Source organism: Halichoerus grypus, chromosome 6, assembly GCF_964656455.1.
Source record: "Halichoerus grypus chromosome 6, mHalGry1.hap1.1, whole genome shotgun sequence".
In the NCBI taxonomy this organism is placed as follows: Eukaryota; Metazoa; Chordata; class Mammalia; order Carnivora; family Phocidae; genus Halichoerus; species Halichoerus grypus.
Genome location: NC_135717.1, coordinates 62,370,159 through 62,395,604, shown reverse-complemented (window position 1 = coordinate 62,395,604; position 25,446 = coordinate 62,370,159). Strand labels below are relative to the sequence as shown.

Below are 25,446 nucleotides of genomic sequence, written 5' to 3'. Positions count from 1 at the left end.
ACTGTAGGAGAAAAGGTCTCATTTTTTCCCCATTAAGGATGATATTAGCTGTGGGTTTTTCATATATGGCTTTTATGATGTTGACGTATGTTCCCTCTATCCCTACTTTGTTGAGGGTTTTTACAATGGATGTTGTACTTTGTCAAATGCTTTTTTTGTGCATTTATTGAAAGGATCGTATGTTTTATCCTTTCTTTTGTTAATGTGCTGTGTCACATTGATTGATTTGTGAATATTGAACCACACTTGCAGCCAGCCCAGGAATAAATCCCACTTGATTTTGGTGAATGATTTTTTAATGTGCTGTTGGATTTTGTTTGTTAGTATTTTATTGAGAATTTTTGTATCCTTGTTCATCAGGGATATTGGCCTGCAGTTTTCTTTGTTATTGGAGTCTTTATCTAGTTTTGATACCAGGGTAATGCTGGCCTCATAGAATGAATTTGGAATTTTTCCTTCCTTTTCTATTTTTTTGGAATAATTTGAGAAGAATAGGTATTAACTCTTCTTTAAATGTTTGGTAGAAGTTGCATTTGAAGCCATCTGGCCCTGGACTTTTGTTTCTTAGGAGATTTTTTTATTACTGATTCAATTTCTTTGCTGGTCATTGGTTTGTTCAATCTTATATTTCTTCCTGTTTCAATTTTGGTAGTTTGTATGTTAATACGTTTCTAGGAATTTATCCATTTCTTCCAGGCTTATTGCCATACAGTTTTTCATAATATTCCCTTATAATTGTATTTTTGTGGTGGTTGTGATTATTTCTCCTCTCATTTGTGATTTTATTTACTTGGGTCCTTTCTCATTTCTTTTTGATAAGTTTGGCTAGGGGTTTATCAATTTTATTAAATTTTTCAAAGAACCAGCTCCTGGTTTCAATGATCTGTTCTATTGTTTTTTTAGTTTCTATAGCATTTGTTTCTGCTCTAATCTTTATTATTTCCCTCCTTCTGCTGACTTTAGGCTTCATTTGTTGTTCTTTTTCTAGCTTGTTTAGGTGTAAGGTTAGTTTATTTATTTGAGATTTTTCTTGCTTCTTGAAGTAGGCCTGTATTATTATATACTTCTCTCTTAGGACCACTTTGGCTGCATCCCAAATGTTTTGGACCATTGTGTTTTCATTTTCATTTGTTTCCACAATTTTTTTTTATATCTTCTTGATTTCCTGGTTGACCCATTCATCGTTTAGTAGCATATTGTTTAACCTCCACGTATTTGTGGTCTTTCCAAATTTTTTCTTGTCGTTGACTTCAAGTTTTATAGCATTGTAGTTGGAAGATATGCATGGTATGATCTCAATCTTTTTGTACTTGTTGAGGCCTGATTTGTGACTTAGTATGTGATCTATTCTGGAGAATGTCCCATGTACACTCAAAAAGAATGTATACTTTACTGCTTTGGGATGGAATGTTCTGAATATAACTTAAGTCCATCTGGTCTAGTATGTCATTCAAAGCCATTGTTTCCTTGTTGATTTTCTGCTTAGATGATCTGTCCATTGATGTAAATGAGGTGTTAAAGTTCCCTATTATTATTGTATTATTATCAATTAGTTCCTTTATGTTTGTTATTAATTGTTATATATATTTGGGTGCTCCCATCTTGGGGGCATAAATATTTGCAATTGTTAGATCTTCTTGTCGGATAGTCCCCTTTATTATTTCCTTCTTCATCTCTTGTTACAGTCTTTGGTTTAAAATCTAATTTGTCTCATAAATATTGCTACTCCAGCTTTCTTTCGACCTGCATTTGCATGGTAAATATTTCTCCATCTCCTCACTTTCAATCTGCAGGTGTCTTTAGTTCTAAAATGAGTCTCTTGTAGGCAGCATGTAGATGAGTCTTGTTTTTATATCCATTCTGACACCCTTTGTCTTTTGATTGGAGTGTTTAGTCTATGTATATTCAGAGTAATTGTTGATAGATATGAATTTAGTGTTATTGTATTACCTGTAAAGTCGGTGTTTCTGGAGATTTTTCCACTCAAAGAGTCCCCTATAATATCTCTTGAAGGGCTGGTTTAGTGGTTATGAGCTCCTTTGGTTTTTGTTTCTCTGGGAAACTCTTTATCTCTCCTTCTATTTTGAATGATAACCTTGCTGGATAGAATATTCTGGCTGCAGACTTTTCCCATTCAGTACTTAGAGTATATCATGCCACTTTCTTCTGGCTTGCCAAGTTTCTTTTGAAAAATATCCTGCTTGCTCTATGGGTCTTCCCTTGTAAGTTAGGGACTTTTGTCTTGCTGCCTTTTTTTTTTTTTTTTTTTTAAGATTTATTTATTTATTTATTTGACAGAGAGAGAGAGAGAGACAGCGAGAGAAGGAACACAAGCAGAGGGAGTGGGAGAGGGAGAAGCAGGCTTCCCACTGAGCAGAGAGCCTGATGCGGGGCTCGATCCCAGGACCCTGGGATCACGACCCAAGCCAAAGGCAGATGCCTAACGACTGAGCCACCCAGGCACCCCTGTCTTGCTGCTTTTTTAAGGATGTTTTTATCACTATATTTTGCCAATTTAATTACAGTATGTCTTGGTGTTGTTGGCCTGCTTTTGTTGATTTTGATGGGAGTTCTCTGTGCCTCATGGATCTGGATTTGTGTTTCCTTCCCCAGATTAGGGATGTTTTCAGCTATTATTTCCTCAAATATATTTTCTGCCTTCTTTTCTCTCTCCTATTCTTCTGGGACTCCCATAATATGAATGTTATTATGTTTGGTGGAGTCACTGAGTTCCCTAAGTCTGTTCTCATGTTCCATAATTCTTCTTTCTCTCTTTTGTCAGCTTCATTATTTTCCATTATTTTATCTTCTGTATCACTTATTTGTTCTTCTGCTTCTTTGAGCCTTGTATTCATTACATCCAGTCTATTTCTAATCTTGGTTATTGCATTTTTCATTTCTGAATGATTTCTTTTTAACTCTTATCTCTGGGTTAAGGGCCTCCCTGAATTCTTCCATTCTTATCTCAAGCCCAGTGAGTATCCTTGACTGTTGTTTTAAATTCTCCATCAGGCATGTTACATATATCTGTTTCACTTAGATCTCTGGCCATGACCTTATCTTGTTCTTTCATTTGGGATGAATTCCTCTGTCTTGGTATTTTGTTTAAGTCTCTGCCTTCTCTGTGTTAGAAAAGCCAGTTATGTTACCTGCTCCTGAGAGATAATGGCTTTATGAGGAAGAGATCTTATAGTGCCCAGGGCCTGGCACTTCCAGGGAGTGTCTCTGATGTGTGCTGCTTGCACTTTGCTGCTGTATTTTGGCTGCTCTATCCTTCAGGCCGGTCATCTGAAGAGGCTGTCCTCACCTGCAGTTGGCAGTGTTTGGTCCTTGGCCAGAATGTGGTGAATTTTAACAAGGCTTGCTCTGGTCTGTTTGTTAAATGACACCTGATACTACCACTAGAACTGAAACCCTGCCAAACTCTCTTGTTGGGAGATGTACTGTGGGCAGGGGTTTCTGCTGGTCTTCTGGGGGAGTGGCCTGCTCTGCTGGGAGTGAGGCAGGCTTGATGGAGAAGGGCAGTACTGCCAGAGTGCATGGGTATAGCACTTGGTGTAAGCAGGTTAGGCAGCTAGTGTTGGTGCTGTGCTGCTTACCTCAGGTGGCTCTGTGTTTATGCTGAGGGGTGGGGGAGAGAAATGGTACCAGCCAGCTCCTTTGTCCCCAGAGAGGCATCACTGTAAATGCTGCCCCCAGGCATTTTTCAGATTGCTGTTTCCACACCATCTGTCCTTGGGTCATTTACCTGCCTTTTCTCCAGGAGTAGGGCAATGCCCTCTGGGGTGTATACCAGCCATTCCTGGTGACTTTTCAAACTCCAGTCTTTAAGCCCTATCTGTTGCAAGAGCTCAGGAAAATCCACCCCTCTTGTTTTCCCAGCCAATGGCTTTGGGGAAATGTTTTCCTTGTGCATTACCCTGTGTGCTTCTCTCTCACTTGCCTTTCTCTATGACCACAGCTCCCTCTCCTCCGCAGCACCAAAAGTCTGTTTGGATCTAGGAAAGACTTTAGGGTTTGAGGCTAGTCAAGAAAGAATTCTTGAGATGTCTTTGGTGCAAAAAAGGTGATTTCGTTAAAGCATGGGAACAGGACCCATGGGCAGAAAGAGCTGCGGTGGGGTTGTGAGGGGTGGTGATTATATACTATGGGGTGGGGGAAGGTAAGGAAAAGGGAGGTTTTGAAAGAACTTTCATGTATTAAAGAAGACACACAGGATACTGGAGGTTTTGCTATTTGTCAAGTTACGGTTGTTTTTCCTTCTAGTAAGGCATTAACAGTAAGATAGTTGGGAGCTTCCTGGAGGAATGTTATATTCCTCCTATCACACATCCTTATCAATGGGCTGTAGGTTTAAAAGAAATTGAATTTTATTTACATTTCCTTCTGCTTCAGCCTCCCTCGATTTTATGGAGGGGAGGGTGATGTTAGGGCTTCAGGAAACTGAGTTATGGGTCTCTGGAAGTTCGGCTATTGATAAGAAGGCTTCTTCCTTGTAAATCACTAGGACATTTGTAAACTGAGGGAGACTCCTGTCCTGCAGGACTGTGATCTCTATTATTTAACTATTTGTTTTTCCTTTCCTTAGCTTTAGGGCAGACAGGAGTGCCTGAGGAATGTCACACATATCACGGGGGGAGGGGGGGTTGCCGCCATGTAGGGTGCCTGCTTCTGCTTTGTCCTCAGCTGGCCTTCTGATCACTCATCATGTTTCTCCCCCAAACCATGTCTCCCTACTTCATAACTTCTTTGATGTGGCTTCTTTCTCCTATTGTGGAGTTTGTTCTGTTAGTCTTCAGGATAATTTCTGCAGTATTTAGAATGATTTGATAGTTATCTAGTAGTGTTGGTGGGATGAGACGAGTCTGGGGTCCTCCTACTCTTCTGCCATCTTCTCTCCCACCTCCTCAAATATATTTTAAAAACATTTTATTGTATTTGCAGTTATGTAATGCATGTGTACAGGTTCACAATACCAGGCAGAGTGAATAGAAATACTAAGGATAAAATTTGTCTGCTTTTTTTTTCCTTTGCTATTTTTAAATAGCTTACAAAAGTCAAAGTATAGACAACATCAAATGGTTTAAAACAAATTTTTATTAACCTTTTAAATTTATAAACTGTGTTTCAATGTAAGGTCAACATAAAATAAAGGAAAGTACTCTTGAATTAATTAATGTTGATTTCTTGATATTTCTTCCTTAGTAGAGGAGGAAGCAGAAGGAGGCCCAGTAAATTTGCTACTTAATCAGTTAGAGAAGCAGTGATCCTACACAAGTGTTCAATATAAGATCAAGGCTGTCACATATGTTCAGTTAGGAATAATTTCATTTAAGTATAGTTCCAAGTAGGAATAGAAAATTAAAAAAAAAATAAGTACATAAATAGATATAAAGTAGTAAATTATCATATTAAATAATTGAATAGTCTGGCCAAGTGTAGGAATTTCGCAACACTTTATTTATTTATTTATTTATTTTTAAGATTTTATTTATTTGTCAGAGAGAAAGACAGCCAGAGAGGGAACACAAGCAGGGGTAGTGGGAGAGGGAGAAGCAGGCTTCCCGCAGAGCGGGGAGCCGGATGCGGGGCTCGATCCCAGGGCCCTGGGACCATGACCTGAGCCGAAGGCAGACGCTTAACGACTGAGCCACCCAGGCACCCCGCAACACTTTAATCATGTGTTAGATCCACATTCAAAAAACTTGGGAGTTTTGTAGATGACTTGAGGATGTTGCCACAGTTTCTGATTTTGCTTTCTTGTGTTATATCTTTAGGTTTTATGTCTCTAAACTACAATTATTCTTCTCTGTAGAACAATGATTTTTGTATGGGCCTCTTTTATATATCATCTGTGATACAACAAGGTTTTCCTGTTTGATTTATAGAAACTTTGGTGCTTGTTGATAGATTATATCTCTTATTCATTTTTGTCTCCGTTCCTGCACATCATTACTGCTTCACTCTTCAACTGGATTAAATGGATGATGGGTGTTAAGTAGGGCACTTGTCCTGATGAACACTAGGTGTTGTATGTAAGTGATGAATCACTAAATTCTACACCTGGAACTAATATTACATTGTATGTTAACTAACTGAAATTTAAATGAAAACTTGAAAATAAAATATATTAAAGTTCAGTGGTTACATTTCCAATACTTTACTATGTGAGATGTAATCAGTGAATGACTGCTCTTCTTTCATTGGAAATTACTTGTAGCATTTCTGATCATTGTGTGGAAATGTGAAGGAGAAATGTGGAAGGAGCATTACTACATGTATAGTAGTAATGTTATATCCACACAAAGTAGTGATGAAGAGATCTTGAGAGAGAGTATTTTTTCAGAGAAGAGTGTTGGTGTAATAGGATGGTAAGAAGAGAATAATGGCTATAGAATTATGTCAAGCTCAAGATTTTGAATAACAAATATATCAGTTTTCTTCCAAAGGAGGCTTACTTTCCTAACTTAATTATCTCTCTTAATAATTTAATTTTTGTAGACAACCAACTTTTTAAATTGAAGTATAGTTGACACACAATGTTACATTAGTTTCAGTTGCACAACATAGTGATTCAACAACTTTATATGTTATACTGTGGTCACAAGTGTAGTTACCATCTGTCACCATACAACACAGTATAATAATATTGACTATATTCCCTAGGTTGTACCTTTTATTCCTGTGACTTGTTCATTCCTTAACTGGAAACCTGTACCTCCCATTCACCTTTACCCATTTTGCCCATCCTCCTACCTCTCTCCCATCTGGCAACCACCAGTTTGTTCTCTGTATTAGTGGTTTGTTTCAGTTTTTCTTATTGTTTGTTTTGTTCTTTAGACTCTACATATAAGTGAAAACATTTGGTATTTGCCTTTGACTTACTTCACTTAACATAATACCCTCTAGATCCATCCTTGTTGTTGTAAATGGCAAGACTTCATTCTTTTTTTATGGCTGAGTAATATTCCATTGTATATGTATACTGTATCTTCCTTATCCTTTCATCTCCTGATGGACACTTGGGCTCCTTCCATAGCTTGGCTATTGTAAATAATGCTGCAATAAACATAGGGGTACATTCAGTCTTTCGAATTAGTGTTTTTCTAGTCTTTGGTTAAATACTCAGTAGTGCGATTACTGGATTATAAGGTAGTTCTATTTTTAATTTTTTAAGGAATCTCCATACTGTTTTCCACAGTGGCTGCACCAGTTTGCTTTCCCCCAACAGTGCACAAGGATATATTTTTCTCTACATCCTCACCAACACTTGTTATTGTGTTTTTTATTTTAGCCAATCTTACATGTGTGAGGTGATATCTCATTGTGGTTTTGATTTGCATTTCCCTGATGATGAGTGAATATAAGTATCTTTTCATGTGTCTATTGGCCATCTGTGTGTCTTCTTTGGAAAATGGTCTATTTATGTGTATTCAACAAATTTTAATTAAAGCTACATTTGATTACTATCCTTGTGTGCCAAATCTTAATCGGTAGTTTCCCAGATGTCACCTAAAGGGTTTATTTACTTTTTTTACAAGCAGGAGAAACTGAACCTATATAAAGCAAGAGATTTATTGGATGTGTATTAGGATAATTCAAAGAATTGAAGGGAAATTGAACAATATATTTGGTGAGGGATAGAACCAGGACAACTCTTGGAGTCAAAATAATAGGAGCTCATGGACAGCTGCTACTTCTGTCCTTTCAGAGAATTTTTAGAGAGGGAGTTTATGGCTATTCCGCCACCCTCCCATCTCTTTGGATACTGACTCTGGAATTACTCAGCCCCAACTGCTTCCCTTCCATAATAGTCATTTTTTAGGTGATTGGATCTGATTGACTTTGCTTAGGTCAAATGTCACCAGGACAGTTTGAGATGGGGGAGGTGCAGAACCCACCTTAAAATGTGGTGCTGTTTCTTAACAAAGGTAAAAAGGGTACTGGGCACAAATATCCTGTGTCTGCTATAACTTGGTAGTGTTTCTCTAATTATTAAATTAACCATTTTGTTATTCCAGATATCAGCAAACATTTACTGTAATGGGCTAGATAAGTATTTTAGGTTTTGTAGGCCATACAGCCTATGTTGCAACTTAAGTCTGCTTCTATGGCATGAAAATAGTTATAAATGAATGAGCATGGCTATGTTGCAATAAAACTTAATTATTTACAAAAAAGGCCACAAGGCACATTTGGCCTACCGTTTGCTGTCTCCTTACTTATTTCATTTCTGCTAACACATGGCTTTCTATTATAGCTTCCTAAATGGGATCTTCTAGGTGTGTATGTTTTGGTATGCTGTTTCTGGAAAATGTCACTGCTTAAAGATTTGTTTCTGCTTTCTATTCTATTCCATTGGTCTTGTCTAGTTCTGTGCTAATGCCTGGGATCCTTAGTGACTAGAGATTTAGAATAGGTCCTAATATTTTGTAGGACAAGTCAACCCACCTTGTTATTTATAAGAATTTATTTAATTTTTGGTCTTTGCATTTCCATATAAATTTTAGGGTTAACGTGTCAAATTCTACAATTGCATTGAATCTGTACATCAGGTTGTAGAGATTTACATCTAGGCTATCAAGATATACCTATTTTTTGGGTGCCTGAGTGGCTCAGTTGGTTAAGCGACTGCCTTCGGCTCAGGTCACGATCCTGGAGTCCCTGGATCGAGTCCCGCATCGGGCTCCCTGCTCGGCAGGGAGTCTGCTTCTCCCTCTGACCCTCCCCCCTCTCATGTGCTCTCTCTCATTCTCTCTCTCTCAAATAAATAAATAAAATCTTTAAAAAAAAAAAAAGATATACCTATTTTTTTTTTATAAACATAAAATGTCTCCATTTTGAAGGTTTTTTTAATGCTTACAATGTTGTGATTTTCTTCATAAAGCTCATTCATTTTGTTAATCTTAAATGTTTCATATTTTTATGCTATTTTAATTGCTGTCTTTTTAAAGATATTTTTAAACTGTTGTTAGAGAAGTGTAATAAATTTTTGTGTATTGAATTTTGCATCCCAAAACCTACCTACATTGTCATAATGATTAGCTTTTTATTTCCTACTTGCAAAGTCAAAGTATGTGTGAATAATAATAGCCTAAATTTTCTTGCTTTCCAATTTGTAATGCTATTTTTCTTTTTTGTCTTGCTGCACTGGAATGATACTGACCTCTAGAATGATACTGAATAGACATGATGAGAGTGGGTATTTTTCATTTGTTCCCGATTTTAAAGGGAATGTTTACTTGTTTCTGTGGTCAGTCAGCATGCCTGTGCCTGCCTCTTTTTCTCTCTCAATATCATTTATCAGGTTGAAGTATTTTTCTTCTTTTCATAACTTGCTAAATATTTTTTTTCATGCTCCATAAAATTCTTTCAGTTTCCGCCTACTGCCCAATTCTGAAGCCACTTCTACATTTTTAGTTATATGTTACAATAGCACCCCACTTCCAGGTAACAAAATCTTTATTACTTTTGTATTTGCTGCTCAATTGATTGCTTTATTGGTTGCTTTACAGCAAAGGGCTTACAGTCTGGCTTTAAGTTATTGCAGTCTATATTCAAGTAATATGAAATCACTTAAGAACCGGGGCGCCTGTGTGGCTCAGTCAGTTAAGTGTCCGACTCTTGATTTTGGCTTCCATCATGATCTCAGGGTTGTGAAATCGAGCCCCTCCTTGGACTCTGTGCTCAGCATAGAGTCTGCTTGAGATCTCTCTCTCTCTCTCTCTCTCTCTCCCTCTGCCCCTACTCATTCTCTCTATCTCTGTCTAAAATAAATAAATAAAACCTAAAAAAAATGAAATCACTTAAGAACCTTAAGATAATATACTTTTATTTGTCCTTTTCCAGCCTTTGTGCTATTATTTTCATACATTTTACAACCTATGATATAAACTGCACAACACATTGCTATTAGTTTAGCTGTAAACTATTACCTTTTAAAGAGATTTAAATAATAAGAAAAACAGTCATATTTTATATTTATTTACTCATTTAATTATTATTTCTGTTGGTCTTTAATTTGTATATTTTCTTTTTTCTGTCTAGTATCATTTTTCTTATGCTTTAAGGGTTCTTCGTAATTTTTTTTTGTTCAGGTCAGCAGCTGATGTATTTTCCAGCTCTTTGATTTCTGACAAACATTTTTTTTCTTTTGCCTTCAGTTCGGAAAGATATTTTCTCTGAATAACGAATTCTAGGTTTGACTGTTTCTTTTCTTCTAGTATTTAAAGGTATTTTTCCTTTGTCTCTGAAAAGAAGTCTGCTGTCCATTTTATCCTTGTATATAATCTACTTTCCTCCTCTGTCTGCTTTTAAGATTTTATCCTTATCACTGCTTTTAATAATTTTGTTATGATATGTCTTGGAGGTAGTTTTCCTTTTATTATTGTGGGTTTGTGGCTATGAAGTTCTTGTCAAATTTGAAAATAAAATTTGGCCATTGTTCAGAAGACATGAACAGACATTTTTCCAAAGAAGACATCCAAATGGCCAACAGACACATGAAAAAGTGCTCAACGTTGCTCGGCATCAGGGAAATCCAAATCAAAACCTCAATGAGATACCACCTCACATCAGTCAGAATGGCTAAAATTAACAAGTCAGGAAACGACAGATGTTGGTGGGGATGTGGAGAAAGGGGAACCCTGCTACACTGTTGGTGGGAATGGAAGCTGGTGCAGCCACTCTGGAAAACAGTATGGAGGTTCCTCAAAAAATTGAAACTAGAGCTACCATATGATCCAGCAATTGCACTACTGGGTATTTACCCCAAAGGTACAAATGTAGGGATCCGAAGGGGTACGTGCACCCCGATGTTTATAGCAGCAATGTCCACAATAGCCAAACTGTAGAAAGAGCCAAGATGTCCATCGACAGATGAATGGATAAAGAAGGTGTGGGACATATATACAATGGAATATTATGCAGCCATCAAAAGGAATGTGATCTTGCCATTTGCAACGATGTGGATGGAACTGGAGGGTGTTATGCTGAGCGAAATAAGTCAATCAGAGAAGGACATTTATCATATGACCTCACTGATATGAGGAATTCTTAATCTCAGGAAACAGTCTGGGGGTTGCTGGAGTGGGGGGTGGTGGGAGGGATGGGGTGACTGGGTGATAGACATTGGGGAGGGTATGTGCTATGGTGAGTGCTGTGAATTGTGCAAGACTGTTGAATCACAGATCTCTACCTCTGAAACAATAATGCAATATATGTTAAGAAAAAAAGAAAAGATAGCAGGAGGGGAAGAATGAAGGGGGGGAATCGTAGGGGGAGATGAACCATGAGAGATGATGGACTCTGAAAAACAAACTGAGGGTTCTAGAGGGGAGGGAGGTGGGAGGATGGGTTAGCCTGGTGATGGGTATTAAAGAGAGCATGCTCTGCATGGAGCACTGGGTGTTATGCACAAGCAATGAATCATGGGACACTACATCAAAAACTAATGATGTAATGTATGGTGATTAACATAACAATAAAAAATTTTTAAAAAATTACTCCAAAAAAAAAATTTGGCCATTGTTTCTTCAAATATATATTTTCTTTCCATACCTCTTCTCTCCATCATGTACTGCAATTATAAGCATGTTAGTCACTTTAAGTTCTCTCAAAACTCACAGATAATCTGTTGATCATTTTTTTAGCACTATTTTTTAGTCTTTTTCCTTTTCCTTTTTAAAGTATTTTTTGATTGTCAATGTATATTAGATTTTTCCATATAGGGAATATATCCCAAAACTCATATTTAAACTAGAAAGTTATTTGGGGACCTTAACAATTCTCATTAAAAATTATACTTATTTTTCATATTTTATGAGGTATTATTACACTTTTTGTTTAACTTGTGAGAGAACTTTGCCACTGCTGAATTTGTGTCTATTGGGAGTTTTGGTATAAAACAGGAAATAAACACCTAATGTGTGCCTTAATATGTCTCTATTATTAAGGCCATCTAAAAATTTCAATAATCTAATGGTTAAGTTTTTTCTCAATTTCTTATATAAAACAATCTGGTACTACATAGTAGTTCAAGAATACTTTAAAGTATGTGGTTAGTTCTCCTGTATTTGCTTTGAAATGCAAATTTGTTTGAACACAAACAATTTGAACCAAATATGAATTTTACATGTTTATGTACAATTTCATCTGCAAAAGGTACAAGGTGAAAGCAGAAAATTTACTCTATACACTATCTCGGTTCACCATGTTTTTAGTATACCACACGAGTCCACATCTGTTACAACTTTTTGTCCGATTTTAGATAACCCTTCTTCCAAAACCACAATAACAAGTTGCAACCTATTCAATGCTCATTTCCACAAACAAGTGTCAAGTCTTCCTCAAGATAAAGAGCTAGCTATATTTCTCATACTAAGTATTTCTTAAATCATTTAACTGTGTAAAACAACTGTTTTTATTAGGTTTCTATTTTTTTTAAAATGTATCATTGACAGTGTTTTTTGCATGCTGGGCACCATACCTCATTTCTCTCATATATCCTGAAGTCCTTTAGTGCATGATTTTTCATAGTGAGATGATTTTCAGGAAGGCATATGTTATATTATAGAAGAATTGATTGTAATTTGCCAGGGGAACTTAATTTTTTTATATATAGAGTAAATTGCCATAAGAAACATTCCGACTGTATCCTTAATTTTGTTTTGCTTCTGTTTAGATAATTTTCCTTGAAACATAGCATAGTGATTCTCAAAGTAAAATTGAAATCTTGGTAATGTTTATTATCTTTTATTTCCGTCTAATTTATTACCTCATTAACTATCTATTTCTGGCTCATATAAAATTACACAGAAAACAAAGTCAATGTACAATAGGACAAAGAAAACTATAAAAACTGAGAAGAAAAAAGACAAAGGAAAACCTGAGGATTCAGAAGAGTAAGACATAAAGCTACATGTTAATATTTTTTCCTTGTTAATTTGTATTTTCATTTTATACAATTTGAGGTCATATAAGCATAACTTATTAACAGTTTCTAAAAGATATAACACTATGTAATACATAGTTTTATAAGCAGACCAGGATATGATGGTGGGAGAGGACTGAGGAGGGAAGAAGAAAGAGCTAAAGGGGGGTTAGAGGAGAATGAAACACAAGATATTAAGGAATAAGTAAACAGAATTAAATCTGAAAGTCATTTTAGGGACAAAAGGATTTACATTGTTTCCTTGATGGTTTGGTTAATGATTGGTGATTTGCACATTAACTCTTTAGTCTGGGCTGTTCTTTTTTTTACTCTACTTCTTGATTGTACTTATTTTATAAAATCAATTATCTATTTTTTATGCATGTGGATTATTGTAAAGTGGCCTTATTAAGTGAATATTTTCTTTAGTAATATAAAATATTTTTTTGCATTTTGAATTTGCTTTAGTCAAATCCTAATATAAAAGTATTTTTAAAAGAAACTGTGAATTCAATTATAGAGTTTTACAAATTCTGAAAAGAAATTCGATGGACAAACAGCCTTGACCTTTGTCTCAGAAAAGATGACCACTCTCTTTCCTTTTTTCTTTTGCTTATTTGTTTTGTTTCTTAAATTCCACATATGGTATTTGTCTTTCTCTGACTAACTTATTTCCCTTAGCATAATATTCTCTAGCTCCATCCACATCGTTGCATATGGCAAGATTTCATTCTTTTTAATGTCTGAGTAATGTTCCAGTGTGTGTTCCAGTGTGTGTGTGTGTGTGTGTGTGTGTGGAATAACATTTCTCAAGCTGATTTCTCATTGGTATGATTAAAATATGGAAGTGAGATAAGGCAAGGATTTTCAAAGTACATTGATCATTTTTTCCTCTCTGGTCATCTTTTCTTAAGTTTTTATTTAAATTCCAGTTATTTGATATATAGTGCAATATTAGTTTCAGGTGTGCAATACAGTGATTAAACACTTCCATACAACACCCACTGCTCATCACAAGTGCACTTGTATATCTATATACACATATCACATCTTCTTTATCCATTCATCAGTCAGTGGACACTTGGGCTGTTTCCATAATTTGGCCTTTGTAGATAATGCTGCTATAAACATCGGGGTGCATATATCTTGTTGAACTAGTATTTTTGTATTCTTTGGGTCAATATCTAGTAGTGCAGTTGCTGAATCGTAGGATAGTTCTATTTTTAACTTTTTGAGGAAGCTCCATATTGTTTTCCAGAGTGGCTGCCCCAGTTTGCATTCCCACCAATAGTGTCAGAGTGTTCCCCTTTCTCCATATCCTTGCCAACACCTACTGTTTCTTGTGTTGTTGGCAAACCGAGAAACAGACTCTTAACTATAGAAAACAAACTGACGGTTACCAGAGGGGAAGTAGGTAAGGGGGTGGGCTAAATAGGTGATGGGGATTAAGGAGTGCACTGTGATGAGCACTGGGTGTTGTATGGAAGTGTTGAATCACTGCATTGTACACCTGAAACTAATATTACACTGTATATTAACTAACTGGAATTTAAATGAAAACTTAAGAAAAGATGACCAGAGAGGAAAAAATGATCAATGTACTTTGAAAATCCTTGCCTTATCTCACTTCCATATTTTAATCATACCAATGAGAAATTAGCTTGAGAAATATTATTCAATTATTTATCATTTATATGGATTATGATTCTTAAAAATATGAATTTCTTTTGAGAAATTTTATTTAAAAATGGTTTAAGTACTACTCAAGAAATCAGTCATGCAATTTAAAATATCATGATATATTTAAAAACCTTTTTAATAACAGGAAGAAATCTCTAGTCAAAGTCTTTAAAATAAAAGGAGATTTGCTTCAAGTCCAGGTAAGAACACATACTCTCTCTATGCATCTAAATTTAATTAGTATATTCTCTGATAATTATATGTGTAGACAACATTAGTATGCATGTGAACATAGGGATGTGTATGTATATGTGTGTATATTTGTATGTGTCTATTAAAGTTCTTTCTAAGATATTTCTTCCCTGTTGGTTGACTTTTCTCAGTAAGTTTCAGAAAATAAAATGGTAAATCCAAGCATGTTTATTGTCAAGGTTATGAAGATTACCATGGTTTACTCAACTACAGGTAATAGCATGGAGGAAATAAGATCAGATTGGGAGTTAAAACAGGGTCTTACTAAGTTCTGTGACACTGGACAAGTCCCTTTAAACTACTTGAGCTTTATATTTTTGGTCAGTAAAATGGGTAAAACAATATCTTCTCTATCTCAAAAAGGAGATATAAGAGTTATAAAAATCAAATAAGAAAAAGCCCTTCAGTAATTGTGAACTATAGAGCCCACTCTTTTTTATGTGATCCAATGAAAGGTAAGTAACCTTTTATTTCATCTTGACTTTGGAATACTTTTTTTTTTTTTTTTTTTTTTTGGTACAAGTTAAACTTTTTTAAATAACAGCCAGAGCATCATACCACTCATTTCAGTGAGTGGCTGGAGTTAAGGGTCCCACAAGCATGCACCTGAATGCTTTAAGAATCAGGTAATGTAAATTTGGGAAGAAAATGAGAGTACCACTTGAGATATTGAATATAAAATATTCAGCTTTATGGTCTTAATTTTCTATTTCTGCATAACAAGTTACCATAAATTTTTCAGTTATTAAAACAACTTATATCGTCTCACGGTTTGAGTGGGTTAGGAGGAGGCTGAGCAGGCTTAGCTATGTCCTAGCTTGGTCCTATGCTCACTAAAGGCAGTTGAGGTGTTAGGTAGGCTCTATTCCATTCTATTAGTTAGGGTACTCTTCTAAGCTCAAGTGGATGTGTCAAACTTCAGTTCCTTCCTAGGACTGAGGCACTTGGCCATGGGACCTTTTCCACAGGCAGTTTACATCACAGCAGCTTGCTTCTTCCTCAAGGCCAGCCCAAGATTTCTCTTTTTGGCAAAGACAGAGCCTTAAATAATGTAACATGATCATGAGAATGATATCTTGTCACTTTAGCTATATACTACAATCTAATAAAGTAAGTGGCATCTCATCACTTTGTTATCTTCTATTGGCTAGAAGCAAATCACAGGTCCCACCCATACTCAAAGGGAGTGGAATATTCAGAGCATAACCACAGGGATGGAGATCATGCTGGCCATATTAGAATTCTGCCTACCACATTTACCATTTTCTTTTATATAGAACAGTATTTTGTATATTAATCAAATTATTGTAATCCCATTATATAATTAATATTAGAAGTTAGTGTTTTAGTTCATTTGGACTGTGTTTTAGTCCATTCAGAGTGTTTTAAAAAAATATCAGTGACTGGGTAGTTTATAAACAACAGAAATTTGGGGTGCCTGGGTGGCTCAGTTGGTTGAGCATCTGACTCTTGATTTCAGCTCAGGTCATGATCTCAGGGTTGTGGGATCGAGCCCTGTGTGGGGCTCCATGCTCAGCATGGAGTCTACTTGAAATTCCCTCTCTCCTTCTGCCCCTCCCTTCTCATGTGTGTGCACGCCTTCTCTCTCCCTCTCTAAATAAATGAATAAATAAAATCTTTAAAAAAAATAAAATGAAATTTAAAAACCCCAGAAATTTCTTTCTCACAGTTCTGGGGTCTGGAAGGTCAGGATCAGAGTGTCAATATGGTGGGGTGAGGGCCCTCTTCTGGATTGCAGACTTCTTATTCTTTCTCACATGGTAGAAAAGTCAAGGGCATTCTCTCAGGCCTCTTTTATAAGGACATTAATCTCATTCACAAGGGCTCTGCCCTCATGACCTAATCACTTCTCAAAGGCCCCACATCCTAATACCAACACACTGGGCACTGGACTTCAACATATGAATTTGCGGGGGAGGGGAGGAGAGACACAAAAATTCAGACCACAGTAGGATTCTCTGATAAAGAATGGGTGACTTAAATAACATTTATTTCTTACAGTTCTGGAGGCTGGGAAGTCTAAGATCAGGCACCAGCAGATTTGGTGTCTGGCGAGAGCCAAATTCCTGGTTTATAGAAGGCCATCTTCTTTCTGTGTTTTCACATGGCAGAAAGGGCAAGGGAGATCTCTGGAGCCTCTTTTATAAAGGCATGAAACCATTCATGAGTGTAATACCTTCATGACCTAATCACCTCCCAAAGGTGATTCCAAATACCATCACATGGGGATTAGGTTACAGTATATGAATATTGGAAGGGGGGGCATAAACATTCCGTCTGTGGCAGCTAATGTCATTTAAAATTTCTTTTTTGTCTGAATTTAAAGTCAAAATTTTTTGTGTAAGTATAATTTTTTCTGGAGAAGGTCTATGGATTTAATGAGAATTTTAAAGGAATTTATTTTCCTCTTCCAAACTCTATTCTGAACTATCATTGATCTAGGCTATTTTGCAGAGATCAATAGAAGCTAAAAAGTGACTTGCTTGGGGTTAAAGAATAAATTGGTAGTGAAATCTGAACTGCAAATAAGGTTCTCTGAACCCTACTCAGCATTTGCAGTTAGCGAAAATATATTTGGTTTTGCTTCCTCGGGCAGCATGGATAATAGAATCAGTTGGTATTATTATCTATCTGTTCAAGTAATTATAATGCTTTTAAAATGTTTTAATAAGTCCTATAAAACTTTATTTTAGTTTTTAAATGAACTAGTTTTTTGTTGCTGTTGGTTGTGTACCTTTTAGAGGATCATTATTCCAGTAATTATTCTAACATTCTTTTCAAGGATGTAGATTAAATAATCCATTTGGACCCAAGGCTGCCCTTACTTTGTACAATTGTGCAGGGAGTGGGTTAAGGGAAAAGCAGATGTTGAAATCCAGCCCATGGTTTGCCAACTGTGTACCCTGGCATATGGCTGCATTTGCCTGAACAAAGGGTCTTTTTTCATCAAAGACATCATATGGACTAGCAGAATTGTACTTAACAAAATCATGCTGGGGCGCCTGGGTGGCTCAGTTGGTTAAGCGACTGCCTTCGGCTCAGAACATGATCCTGGAGTCCCGGGATCGAGTCCCACATCAGGCTCCCTGCTCAGCAGGGAGTCTGCTTCTCCCTCTGACCCTCCTCCCTCTCATGCTGTCTGTCTCTCATTGTCTCTCTCGCAAATAAATAAAATCTTAAAAAAAAAAAAATTCAAAATCATGCTTAGATAAAATGTTATAAAGTGTTTTGTTATTCTATTAACTTGCTTTTCAGATTATTTGTTAGAAAAATAGAGTGTATTTACTTTAGGCAACTATCCACTAGGTGGGTTAATTGGCAGCTTAATCATATGGATGAGGACATATTTTTTTGTAACCTAAAATTTTAGAATATAGAAATATTTTACATATTTGACTGTTTTCTGAGTCAAATCACATATGCCATATTTTAGTAGGCTTAGCAGTAATTACTATCATAGTAGTCCTCCCTTGTCCATAGGGATACATTCCAAGACCCTCAGGGGATGCCTGAAACTGTGGATAGTTCCAAACCCTGTATATTCTGTGCTTTTTCTTATACATACATAGATACATACATGCCTATGCTAGAATTTAATTTATTAATTAGACACAGTAAGAGATTAACAACAATAATAAAAATAGAACAATTTTAACAATATACTGCAATAAAAGTTATATGAATGTGATTTCTCTCCAAATCTCATTGTACAGTATTCCTCCTCCTTGTGATGACATGAGATGATAAAATGTATACATGATGAGATAAAGTGAGGTGAAATTACATAGGCATTGTGCCATAGCATTAAGGTACTATTGATCTCTGACTATAGTCAACTGCTTTCAGACTGTGGTTGAGCATAGGTAATTGAAACTGCAGAAAGCAAAACCATGGATAAGGGGAGACTACTGTATTCCATTTTTAGAAGAGGAAACTCAGAGATATTAAATAACTTGACCAGATTTGAAGAGTTATAAGATGTACCCTGGTTGGACTGGATAGCCCAGGATCCTCTCTATTTTTTTGGTGGGGCTAAAATGACTAAGAGCATACTTGCAAATGTGATCTCCCCATTTATTGTTTCTTTTCAAGGATCATCAATTTTTAAAGTTTATAGAAACTTAACTTGTCTTTTCTATGCATAGTGCCAAGAACTCTTTCTGTTAAAAGTACTTACTCTTTAAAAAAAAAAAAAAAGTACTTACTCTTTATGTATTAAGGATGTTAAATATATAAACAGTAACTATAATTGCATTCTATATGTACGTGAATAAATTGAATAAATTTGTTGCATATATCATAATATAATGTAATATAGAAGGTGCAGACTTGATAAAAATACTGAATTTTTTAATCTAAGGCTTCTAAAGAATTTATTAAAAAAATTGAGATAATTGACTATATTAATTTCAAAGCTGAATATGTTAGCACGTAGTTGATACATAATATCCCTAATTCCAACATAATAAATGCAATATAAAAAGGGAATTATGACATAGCAATTGAGAATATGGTGTTAGAAAACAGGAAGGATTTCTATTTAGAAATAATATGTATAAAGACAAAGACCCGAGGGAACAGAGGTTATTCAGAGAAATTCAAGTGCTTGAGTATGATAGGATTTTTGGATTAAGGAGAAGAGTAGTAGGAATCCTGAGAGAGGCCAAGTATGGATGGTATTAATAGTTTGTATTTTGAGTAAGAAATGGGGATTTATTGAAGAATATTAAGAATGATCCATTTGGTATTTTTTATTAAGATTACTGTGCCAGCTTTATGAAAGATGAATTTTGGGGTACAGATTGGATTTTGCAGTCAGGAAGAACAATTAGAGGGTTTTTGGAATAATTTAACTCAGTGATAAAGTAGTTAATTATAAGTTATATGAATTTATTAAGATGGAATTGTAAGTAGTACTTCTTGTAATCTAAATTTTAGTGTTGCCAAATGGGAAAATTTAATGTTATAAAAATATTGATCTTTTCAAATTAATATAACAAATGTACATTTAGTCAGAATTTAAAAAGGACTTTTTTTTTAATGAGGGAGACATAATTTGAAGATTATATAGAAATCATTTAGGAGCCTTTTTTAAAAGAAATGATAGCTCTTTGACCACTTGTCCCAATTCCTTTTGAGATTATTGGTGCATCTATTTTAATATAGATTCGTCCATTTTTAATGGTTTTTTCAAAGCCATTGGTTAGAAGTTTACATTATGCTATTTTAGGATTTATTTTGTTTTCTTTTTCCTGTATCTCTTTTTCCGTTTATTTTTCATTTATAGAAGTATTTGTTTTTTGTTTGTTTTCCTCTCAATCAGGTTTGTCAGGCGATTGTGTATTACCGGTGCTTTCAACTAACTGATTTTAGGTTTCATTTAACTGTTCCGTCTTATTTCTTGTTGCTGTTACTGTTTTCTATTTAATTCCTTTAATCTTCATCTTTATTAATTTCTTCTCCCCCTTTTTGTTCATTTTTAATTCCTCAGATGTCTGGTGGTTGGTGGAATGGCTAAGGACTGAATCTTTCTCATGTCATTCCTTATCATTTAATAGTCAAGCCCAAGCATCCTTCCATGGCAGCTTGAATCTAATAGGTCAAAAGTAGAAGCTGCAAGATCTCTTATGATCTGAGCTCAGAAGCCTGAGAACATAATTTCCATTACATTTTATTGGTTAGGAGCCAGCCCAGACTCACAGGGAGGGAAAAGAGTCTTGATGAGAGAAGTAGAATATATATATATATGTATGTATGAGTGGGACAAATTATAGATGGCCATTTTTGGAAATAGTCTGTGATAATCTTTCCTCTGGCCACATGTTAATGTTTTTTCCACAGGCAAAATGTGCTCACCCCTTCCTTCTAAAATCTCATTACACTCTAGTTTTATCTTAAAGTCTAGGGTCTTATCATCTGTACCAGGTCTAGATACGGGTTCTTGGCAGAGCTCTTCTTGATCTGGAGATCTGCTATCTAAAAAGGGAAGTTACCCTACCCTATCCCTCCCAACACATACTTAACACATACTATTGAGAAAAGGATAGGATAATTGCAATAGACACTGTTACTCAAATAGGGGGAAAACAGAAGGCAATCCTGAAATCTAACTAGACACAAGTCACCAGTTCTCCTGACTTTCAGGGTGGGGTATGTACTTTGATTGAGGTCTAGTTTTGCTCCCTGGGAATGATTTCCTAAATCCAAAATAAAGTGGCTCTTATTTTGCAGTGTGGTACATATATTCTACTCTCTGAATCATCATTCCTTTGCCATAAGAAATTGCCCACATTTGCAGCTGAATAGCTCACTCAGCCTGCTTCCTATTCATCTATTACTGGGGACCTAGAGATCTCTTTTCATTTTGAAACGTCGCTGTCTTTTTTAGTCTAATATGATGGTGTTTCTCTTAAAAATTTGTTTTCTGTGTATGTTACTGTTCATTCTTATACCCCAAAGCTGCAACCATAATTCTTTCTGAAATAGACTTCTTTTTACTTAAAGTATGTCAGGCTTCTACAGGACAATACCTTCAAGATTATTCAAGTTCTTTTGTCTTTGGAGGATCCACAAAGAATATTTAAGTGTTTCCGAGGTCTTAACAGGGAGTCTTGTAGTTACACCCTTGATTTGACTTTGACTCTGCGGCTACATTTTACTGTCAGTACTATGACTTTGATCTTTGCCCTAAAGTAATTTCTTACTTTGAGAATTTCTTTTGTGGGCTGGAGATACTGTCCTGGATTCTCTATATGTCTTCTAATATCTGCTTTAAAATTGAACAGTTCTTTCTTTAGTTTATTTCTCTTGCAATAACTTTATTGCATTTCAGTAGTATAAGCCGAATAGTATTTTTAGAATTCTGGCTGGAAATTTCCTTAGCCAGATCCACAAGTTTATTAGGTATGTTTTTAACCCTGCAAGTTACTCTAGGCCTGAGTTTTGTTAATTGTTCTATAATTACATAACAGAGTCCCTACCCTGTTTTTCAGCTTCCAATATCAATTCTCCACACTGGCAAAAGCAAAACCTGTAAAGCTTGTTAGAGACTGTCGGATTGAAAGTTTTCCACCACATTCTTTAAGGAAGTCATAAGGTTAGCCAAAATTCACAAGAGTGGCATAGAGTGGGAAAAATTGTGGAAATAATCCAACCCAGTATTCAATTTTTGTAAATGTTCTAATGACATAAAAGAATACACATTTTCTATTGCTAAGTATACCAGTTATGTTTTCTTAAATAACAAAGTATTCCAAACCTTGGTGATTTGAAACCACAGATATTCATTATTTCTCTTAGTGACTGGTTAAGTGTTCTCTCTGGGAAGGCTTGGCTTGGGTTGGATGATCTTAGATAGCTTTATTCATATATATGAAATCCCAGCTGGGGCATCTGTGACAGATGGGACCTCTTTCTAGTCTCTTATCCTCTAGGAGGCTAGCCCAGGGTATCTTACAGAAGGATTCCCAGCAGCAAGAGCAAAACAAACCTGGAAGACGTCTTGAGGCCTAATAAGCTCAGACCTCAGATACTGCCATTTTCATTGTATCCTATTGGCCAAAGCTAGTCACAGGGCAGTCCAGTTTTGAGGAGTTGAAGAAATGGACTCCACATTTGAGGGGAGCTACTATAAAGAATTTATGGCCATTTTAGTCTACCATAAGTGGAGACTTCCCTTTCTTTCTCTCCCTTCCCTTTCTCTCTTTATATAAAATTCAATTAAATCTAGATTTGCTTTATTTAACTCTATTTTTATTAGTAAATAGGCTAGGCTGCTATATAGAGAGACCTTGTACAATTCAATAGCTTAAACATGACAGAATATTATTTTTCTCTCCTGGAAAATTTGGGTAGAGAGTTTCAGGTGGGTATAGTACTTTGATGTTATTTGGGACCCAGTCTTCTTACTTCTTATCTTTATTTCTCATTGAAGTATAGAAATTTTACCAGATCCTAATTTTTTTTTTATTTAATCAACTAAGTTTTATTTTCCTACTTATTTTATTATTATCTTTTTTCTTTTACCCTTATGAAACTAATATTTGAATATTATGATTCCTAGATCTAATTTTTAAGTTTTCTATATTTTTGGTCTTGTTTTCTATTTATGTGTTTGCTCTGTACTATGAAATATTTATTCCATTTACTTGACAATAGTTCTAAATCTATTCTCAAAAGTAGCCTTTCTCCTTTCCACTTCCTCTTGACTTTTTTAAATTGTTTTTTATTTTAATTCTAATATAGTTATTACACAGCCTCGTATTAGTTTCACAATATAGTGATTCAACAATTCTATATATTATTCAGTGCTCATCATGATAAGTGTACTCTTTAAAACCCCATCACCTATTTCACCCATCCCCTCACACACCTCCCCTCTGGTAACCATCTGTTGGTTCTCTATAGTTACGAGTCTGTTTCTTGGTTTGCCTCTCTCTCTCTTTTTGCCTTTGTTCATTTGTTCTCTTAAATTCTACATATGAGTGAAATCATATGGTATTTGTCATTTTCTGACTGACTTATTATGCTTAGCATTATACTCTCTAGCTCCATCCATATTGTTGGAAATGGAAAGATTCTGTTCTTATGAACATTGCATGTAACAATCTATGAAGCTGGTGTCACTTACATCATATATATATATATATATGCACACACCACATCTTCTACACCCATTCACCTACTGATGGACACTTGAATTGCTTCAGTAATTAGGCTATTGTAAATAATGCTGAAATAAACATAGAGGTGCATGTATCCCTTTGAATTAGTGTTTTTGTATTTTTTTTTTGGTAAATACCTAGTATTGGGATTTACTGGACCCTAAGGTAGTTCTGTTTTTAACTTTTTGAGGAAGCTCCATACTGTTTTCCACTGTGGCTGCTGCAGCTTGCATTCCCACCAACACTGCACCAGGGTTCCTTTTCTTCCCCATCCTCACCAACACCTGTTGTTTCTTGTGTTTTGATTTTAGTCATTCTGACAGGTATGAGGGTAATATCTCAGTGTAGTTTTGATTTGCATTTTCCTGACGATGAGTGATGTTGAGCATCTTTTTGTTTTTCAGTTGGTCATCTTGATGTCTTCTTTGGAGAAATACCTGTTCATATCTTCTGCTCATTTTTTAATTGGATTATTTGTTTTTTAGGTGTTGAGTTCTATCAGGTCTCTATTTATTTGGATACTAACCCTTTATCAGATATGTCATTTGCAAATATCTCCCATTCCATAGGTTGCCTTTTGGTTTTATTGATTATTTCCTTCACTGTGCAGAAAATTTTTATTGTGATGTAGTCCTGACGGTTTATTTTTGTTTTTATTTCCCTTGCCTCAGGAGACCTATCTAGAAACATTTTGCTGTGGTCAATGTCAGAGAAATTAAAGCCTGAGTTCTCTTCTAGGATTTTTAAGGTCTCAGGCTCACGTTTAAGTCTTTTAACCATTTTGAGTTTATTTTTGTGTATGCTGTGAGAAAGTGGTCCAATTCCTTTCTTTTGCATGTTGCTGTCCAGTTTTCCCAACACCATTTGTTGGAGAGAAGGTCTTTTTCCCACTGCATATTGTTTCCTGCTTTGTTGAAGATTAATTGACCTTATAATCATGGAGCCTATTTCTGTGTTTTATATTCTGTTCCATTGATCTATGTGTCTATTTTTGTGCCAGTACCATACTGTTTTGATTACTATGGCTTTGTAATAGAACTTGAAGTCTGGAATTGTGATACCTCCTGCTTTGCTTTCCAATTTCAAGATTGCTTTGGCTATTTGAGGTCTTTTGTGGTTCCATATAAATTTTAGGATTGTTCTAGTTCTGTGAAAAATACTATTGGTATTTTGATAGGGATTGCATTAAATCTGTAGATTGCTTTGGATGGTATAGACATTTTATTTTATTTTACTATTATTTTTAAAAGATTTTATTTATTTATTTGTCAAAGAGAGAGCACAAGCAGGGGGAGTGGCAGGCAGAGGGAGAAACAGGCTCCCCACTGAGCAGGGAGCCTGATGTGGGACCCAATCCCAAGACCCTGGGATCATGACCTGAGCCGAAGGCAGACGCTTAACCAACTGAGCCACCCAGCCATCCCAGTGTAGACATTTTAACACTATTTATTCTTCCAGTCCATAAGCATGGAATGTCTTTCCATTTCTGTGTGCCATTGTCAATTTCTTTCATCAATGTTTTCTACTTTTCAGAGTATAGGTCTTTCACTTCTTTGGTTAAATTGATCCCTGGGTATCTTATGTTTTTGGTGTAATTCTAAATGGGATTATTTTCTTAATTTCTCTTTCTACTGCTTCATTATTAGTGTATAGAAATTCAACAGCTTTTTATACATTTATTTTGTACCCTACTAAATTCAATGATCAGTTCTAGTAGTTTTTTTTGTGGAGTGTTTTGAGTTTTCTATATATGGTATCATGTCATCTGCAAATAGTGAAAATTCGTTCTTCTTTACCAGTTTGATGCATTTTATTTCTTTTTGTTGTCTGATTCCTTTAGCTAGGATTTCTAGTATAATGCTGAATAAAAGTGATGAAAGTGGACATCCACATCTTGTT

At 35.5% G+C, this 25,446-nt stretch overlaps 2 protein-coding genes across 14 annotated transcripts in view; both read left to right on the top strand.

The window, feature by feature from the left end:
- Positions 1 to 25,446, top strand: part of LOC118555525 (ankyrin repeat domain-containing protein 26-like) — a 511,611-nt gene that overhangs the window by 314,315 nt on the left and 171,850 nt on the right. The window lies entirely within an intron of this gene.
- LOC118533185 (coiled-coil domain-containing protein 7) overlaps positions 1 to 25,446 on the top strand; it is a 142,563-nt gene that overhangs the window by 99,956 nt on the left and 17,161 nt on the right. The window contains 2 exon segments of the mRNA XM_078073997.1: positions 12,817 to 12,902; positions 14,757 to 14,851. Of these exon segments, the coding sequence (XP_077930123.1) occupies positions 12,817 to 12,902; positions 14,757 to 14,851 (181 nt within the window).